At 43.4% G+C, this 7,012-nt stretch overlaps 1 protein-coding gene across 1 annotated transcript in view; it reads right to left on the bottom strand.

The window, feature by feature from the left end:
- Positions 1-3,736: 3,736 nt before the first annotated feature.
- The window catches only part of LOC138372562 (trophinin-like), a 23,842-nt gene continuing 20,566 nt past the window's right edge, over positions 3,737-7,012 (bottom strand). Inside the window, exons 4-6 of the mRNA XM_069338042.1 lie at positions 5,785-5,888; positions 4,090-4,322; positions 3,737-3,907 (exon numbers count right to left, since the gene is read on the bottom strand). Of these exons, the coding sequence (XP_069194143.1) occupies positions 3,737-3,907; positions 4,090-4,322; positions 5,785-5,888 (508 nt within the window). The remainder of the gene's footprint in view (positions 3,908-4,089; positions 4,323-5,784; positions 5,889-7,012) is intronic.

The raw sequence follows: 7,012 nt of genomic DNA, 5'->3' as shown, positions 1-7,012 counted from the left end.
AATTCTTACCTTATCCCTGGTTTCATATTCCTTAGAATTAGTTATGACAGAATGAATCTTAAGATATTTTTCCTACGTGTTGTAGACGATACATATGATGTAGGCAAGCATCTACAGTCATTTCGAATATTAGTTGTGCATCCTTTCCGTCTCATAATATGTTCCAAAAACACTTGTGTTATTAATATTGGTAAATGATTACAGTGTCGTAAATATTAATATTTCATTTAATTTCATCGATTAATATAGCATCACTCTCTTGGCTTGCTCTGGATGATCTGTATACAGCTGCCAGCTTAAGTTTACACAATGATTACAAAGAATACCGTGTTACAGAAGGTCACAGGCAACCTCGCCAGATTTCTGCTTTTTGGTCAGGTTTGTTTGTAAGCATCATACCTCTTTACCAGGCTGTCGAACCTATACTTGTTACACTCATTATATACATTATATGCAGGAGCTATATCTTCTGCTAGCATGTCTTTTTCTGATCAATTTATCCCAGTTACATCTCATTTGAGAAATATACTGATACTGTAAGTATCAGTATTGTTCTGAGAGTGTTTCGTAACAGCTGTTTCTATTATGGTAGAAAAAGAAAGGTCAAGGAGTAAGGTCACTTTTAAGAGCACATAGGATTCATAGGGTTAAAAGACTCCAGAGTCCTGAGGTGGCACTGCAAGATTCAACCACAACGACAAACAAACGTTGATACAGAGAGAGTAGCTTATGAAGTGCATACAAAGTTGCATTAAGTTCCGCCGTGATGATACTAGTATCTGGGGGTAGGCGCCCTACATATGTGTGATCAGGATAAGCAATGGAGCAGCCATAGCTAAAGCCAGATGTAGACTCTTCTCTGAAAAAAAGTTTAAGTGTGAGAAAAAATGTACAAGGAAAAGACATTTCAAAACCACGTGGGTGAGGCATCTTGCAAAATTTCACGTGAGACCCTCCATGGGGGCAAGGTAGGAACAACACAAGGAGAGACGTTGACAATGTGAACCGAGAGAATCTTGTAAACCGAGCCACCTTGCAGGAAAAGAAAGACATGGAGACGAAAAGAGGTCACTCCTGAGGAGCGGTGGAGAAAGACCACTAGAAGCGGGAGTAGGGATGTTGCTGGAACCGTCAGAGGTAGTGAAGGCAGTAACGATAACAATGATCCTATAGACATTGGACTCCAGTATGAACATATAAGCTCTGGGCGAACAAAAGGCACCAGAGTTGAGACAGCCCCATATGGTGCAGAGCATCAAGACGACAAAGGGTCGAGACAGAGGCAAGAGATCATGTGTGGCAGCCATAATCTAGTTTACTCAGAACCAGAGAGAAGTTCAGATTGATGAGTATTCATCTATTAGCTCTCCAGACGGTTTGGGACAAGACTAAGTAAGGTCTTAAAGTACCGCTTTGAAGTATTCAAGTCGGAGGTGAGTGACATAGTGTGACAAAACAAACGGGTGTCAGAAATCAACTCGAAGAGTTTGGAAGAATCCATTTAGATAAGGGGTCGTCACTGACAACGGGGAACGAGAGACAACATGACTCGGAGAAAGAGTCATTGTAGAAGTCTTAGTCAATGAGAACTTGAAGCCAAGATTGATGGCTCAGGACGACACGATGTTGATTCCGAGCCGGAGTTCGAGAAAGAAGAGGAGGAGTTACAATGACAATAGAGTGAGAATGTGAAGAAAAAAGGCTGCAGAAAATCCAAGAGAGGAAGAGCATCAAGGGAGTAGTGCTCAGAACACTACTTTGAGGAACACCTTCATACTGTTGAAAAAGAGTTCTAGAAAGCAGCACCAACTCTAACTTGAAACGAACCATGATAGTAAAAGCATTAAAGGAAAAGCGAGAGATTGCCAAAGAAAAAGCCGTTGGCTGAAATACGGTATGTCCGGGTGGTGCCAAATGCCATCTTTTGGTAAGAAAAGAACTGCAACAGCGGAGGAATTCGTGGCAAATGAAGACAGTACAAATGTAATATTCGTGCCGAGACATTTGCAAAAACAAAAATTTGGACGGGGAGACCTCGCAGTGATGTTTCAGGAATCATACGAGATGTACATTAGTCATATGTTTAAACAAAAATTGCAGACAACTTGTCAGAGCAATGAAACGAAAATCTTTAGGGGGAAGTCCTTTGAATAACAAGTTATCTAATGGGAAGGACAACCGCCTCAAACCAGTCTTCAGAAACAGAAGTACTCAACTCCAAAATCCGATTAAACATAAGCTTCGAGTACTGTACGAAACACAGAGGGAGATGCCAGGGGATCTCTTTGTGAATATCTCACTACGCCACTTCGTGGCTTTAGGCTCAATTTCCAATATCTATTGCAGCGCCGTGGAGACGGGACATGTTTCAGAACAGAGCATCTGACACAATCAAGAATTACTGGAGACAGGATGATCAGACTATCTAAAATTACCTTAACGACCTTAAAGCGATGACGACGACCACGAGCGGACCTTCAGACCAATCCTGTTCCCTGTCCCATGTCTCAACGTGGGGCTTGTGAAGGACTGTGCACATGCTTGTATTCAAGTGGATAGTCTTGAAGCCCCAAACTGGAGCCCTCCCCAATATGAAATAGTATATCTAGATGCGTGGCCACCTGGAAAGGGGTCTCAATGACACGGGTGCCAGTCCGGATGGTACCTGTGTCATTAAGGCTTTAGCATACAATGAGCCAAGTTATCTGTGACTGAAAATTGCCATGACATGTACGGTCATTATGACAGACATCGAAATATTTAGACAACATAGTATGGCCAAACAGATCAGTATGTGTAGCAATAGTTGTTGAAAATATTCATGCTCAATTGTGAGAAATCTTGGACTTCTTGGAAGGCGGGGGGGGGGGCAAAGATTGAGCCACAACAGGTGAAGTGTTTGTCACCACTGGGGACGAGGCCGACTCAACTGAGGAAGAGGCTGCAGAAGGGAAGGGATCAAAAGGGTAGCCAAAAATTAAGCCTGGCCTGGGGCCAACCATAGTATAAGCCTCGAAGCCTAGTCTTCAATTGCAGTCTGACTCGAGGAGGCCGCGTTGCCTACTCCACAAGCCTGAGAAGGAGAGATGTACATAGATGGAGATATTAAATAAGAAACTGAACTTCGCTGCCCTGCACCTCCGCCCACCAGTGTCCAACAAGGGGAGACATGAGCGCCAGTGACAGTACATGTGGCTCACCCCTGATGAGTCTGAATAGTTTTCCTTGGATTTTTTTTTATTTTTGCATGGATATTCCTGCGCAGGCGCTAAGCCTCTGGCTGGCCCACTAAGGGTTGCTTGTTTCTGTTTTACTTGGGCGGAGTATGATTATTTATGATTCGTATGGTCGCTTCAGTAAGATTTTGTCCCATGTGTTTAACAACAACTGCTCTGTTGAATCTAAGTTGAAATTTTAATGGGTTTGTAAGTGTGCACTGTGTTTGATAATGTTCCAGTGATCTGGCGGATTTTCCATGGTGCATGACTGCTTTTGGTTCAGATAGGTCCATGGTGGTGATGTCTTGGTCTTGAGATTCGGATTCTTTATCTTGTACTATCGATTCGGTGGAAACGGTAGATACATTAGTGACATCTACCATTGTCGCTTGCTCAGACGATGTGGAGAGATCGGCTGTATCTTCAGTAATTATTTTTCTAGGAGCAGGAGCCAAAAACTCAGTGGGCCGGGTTGCAGGAGCATGAGGCTCTTCGATAGGGATTGCAGGAGGTGCAAGTTATGTTACAGGATCAGGAAGTATGGCTGGATCAGGTGCAGCAACATGAGGCGCTGGAGTAGCCGTTGCAGTAAGCATGTCGGCAGATACAATGACGGTTGGCAGTCTATTTGCTGCAAGTAGGCTGCTCATTGCCTTTTGACGAACATGCAGTGGTTTGTTCTGCCAATCCTGTCCGCAAGGTAAAGTAGTACTGGTATTGTCTTTTTGTCTGTTGCTGGTGGAGGCTGTGGCTGGGATGGCAGTGGAGGCGGAGCCTGGATGTAGTTTCCCCAAGGGTTAAGCTGCAGTGTTGTGACTCCACTGTTTGGAAAGGCTATAAACGATTTCGATTGCATGTTGTAGGATGTCACCGGTCGAGTGGTCGCTGAAGCTGGTCTGGCTCCACTTAAGGCGGCCAGTGTGTCGGGAATGAACGGGCCCTGAAGAGCTTCCTCACTAGAGAGGAGGAGTTGGGCTCCGTTTCCATCTTCCTGGATGCCAGTCGGCGCAGCGTCAGTGATGCTGCCAAGAATGCTGAGTATTTCCGTCCTGCTGAAGGTGTGGATTCCTCGGAACCTCACCTCAATCTTGTGAATCATGGTACCTGTTGACGTGTATCATAAGCGAGTGCTGAATCCAGAGCAATTCAGCTGCTGCCCCTTCCTCCTCAACGGGCCACACTAGAGGGGGGAAGAATAATTCTCTCTCTCTCTCTCTCTCTCTCTCTCTCTGTACGGCTCTCCTGCTCGCTCGAAACTCTACATATAAGATTTTGCTTAACCTTTGAGTACCCGACGCCACCCAAGTACAAGCGTCCCTCTGCGTGTATTGCCTTGTGCCTCAAATAGAAAGTTATCATTACTGTCTAACAAAAATGTTAACTCCTTCATTTCTACTTACTGACTGAAGCCTTTTTATTACAGCTATTATCTTGATTTTGGTGTAGGAAACAATGTTGTTCCTTGGAAGAATGCCAGTGTCTACTATTGGCTTAATACAAGGATTTTTTTAATAAGTGATTAAGAACAGCTTAAGATTTCTTATGATCTTATAATTTTATAATTTGTTCCAACGTACCAAAAAATTGCATACTGAAAACAATTTTGGAGAAACATTATCACATTTGCCTATAATATTAGGAATTTTTGTCACCGTTTGACATTGTTCCTTTAACTGTTCTTGTAACAAAAAAATTTGGCAGTATTGATGCCAGTTTACGAAGGTTGTAAATACTGTCATCAGTGATACAGTCTTGATTTTATTTTGGAACTTGCAAATGATGTCAAGCCGAATGATTATTTTCTCTAGATTATCAGCCCTACGCGACCTCTCTCCCTCCTGTTCACTGACATAAATAGCAGTGGTCACAACACGTTCAACACCTCAGTCTGAAGCAGCTTCACTAATGGTCATAATCTAGACATTATCCATAATGACGCCGCTGGTAAATTTTCTACCTTCTTGACATGACACACATCCGTTGTTCATTATTAGTAACAGCATGAACCTCTAATAGTATTTTCGTGGTGAGGCAACACTGATAGATCGAGGGTGTGGCGCCAGTGCTGGTAGGAGGTTGGCAACTATTGATTTTTCGTTTTTTCTTACCCAAGCGAGTACAGGAACAAATGGCTATGGAAACCCTCATCATCATGCTTACAGCTGTCACTTCCCACACCTCAGCCTTTAAGCCACTCTTTTTAACTTTATAGTTCTCCCTAGAACACAGTCCATCAATCAGTTTACATCCAGGTCCCCAATTACTGCTTGTTGAACAGGAGCATAGAGTTAAGTGTCGGTGATCAAGTGTTCCATTTTAAGCCAGGGCTCGAAACTAGCCTGTGTCGCTAGCGAAGTGTTGAGTGAATGAGCAACCGTTGCACATCAGGTCTGTAATTTCACACACAATTACAGCTCTCTTGCAACCTGACCTTGTGTCATGCAACAAGACATTAGGTGACGAGTGCTAGGAGCGTCTCTGCCTCTTGTTTGAACATATATGGTGATATATTGTCTGGTTCAATAGCTTTCTTCTTCTCATCTAGTGATGCTAGTTGCCTCATTACTTCCTCTTCTCTTATATTCAATACAGGTCAATCTCACATCAAGGTATATCTCCTCTTTATCCAATGGGAGCTTTTCTTGTTTAGACCCAAACTTTCTGTGGTAACTGGAATATAGGTTATCTTCTTGAGATTATCTTGAGATTATTTCGGGGCTTAGCGTCCCCGCGGCCCGATCCTCGACCAAACCTTTTTTGTCACACACCCCCAGGAAGCAGCCCGTAGCAGCTGTCTAACTCCCAGGTACCTATTTACTGCTAGGTGAACAAACACATTCGGGTGAAAAAAAAACTGCCCATTTGTTTCCGCTTTCACCGGGGATCGAACCCGAAACTCAGGACTACGAATCCAAAGCGCTGTCTACTCAGCTGTCAGACCCCTCAGGCCTGTCAGGTCAGGTTACTGCAAACCTTCTTGTCATTTCTTATCAGTTGACCTCAAGTTTTTCAAAATCTAGTCACATAGCCGGTCACTGTCATTTTCCTTATTGTATGACTGTGAAGTGATTTTGGGTGTTTTTTGTGCTTTGGAAGCTTTATCATAGTTTCTCTCCTATATTAATGTTATAGTATGTGGGTATTCCTAGTCCTACTGTGTGGGTGAGTGTGTGTGTGTGTGTGAGTGTGAGAGAGAGTGAGTGTGTGTGTGTGTGTGTGTGTGTGTGTGTGTGTGTGTGTGTGTGTGTGTGTGTGTGTGTGTGTGTGTGTGTGTGTGTGTGTGTGTGTGTGTATGTGTATGTGTATGTGTAGTGTGTACTCACCTATTTGTATTCACCTATTTGTGTCTGCTGGATCGAGCATTGACTCTCTGATCCCGCCTTTCTAGCCATTGGTTGTTTACAGTAATGACTCCGGTCCTTTTTCCCTATCATACCTAGTTTTAAAATTATGAATAGAATTTGCTTCCACAACCTGCTCCTTAAGTGCATTCCAGTTTTCACTACTCTCACGCTAAATTAAAACTTTCTACCATCTATGATTCATCTGAGTTTCCAGCTTCCACCCATGTCGCCTCGTTCTGTTACTATTCCGTGTAAACATTTCGTCTATGTTCACTCTGTCAATTTCCCTGAGTATTTTATACGTTCCTATCATATCCCCCCCTCTCCCTTCTCTTTTCTAGTGTCGTAAGGCTCAGTTCCTTCAGGCGCTCTTCATTCCCCATCCTTCGTAACGCTGGGATCATGTATATGTGTGAGTGTGAGTGTGTGTGTGTGTGTGTGTACTCACCT

This window comes from Procambarus clarkii, chromosome 39, assembly GCF_040958095.1.
Source record: "Procambarus clarkii isolate CNS0578487 chromosome 39, FALCON_Pclarkii_2.0, whole genome shotgun sequence".
Taxonomy (NCBI): domain Eukaryota; kingdom Metazoa; phylum Arthropoda; class Malacostraca; order Decapoda; family Cambaridae; genus Procambarus; species Procambarus clarkii.
Note: the sequence above shows the minus strand (reverse complement) of the source record. Positions and strands in the feature narration are given on the sequence as shown.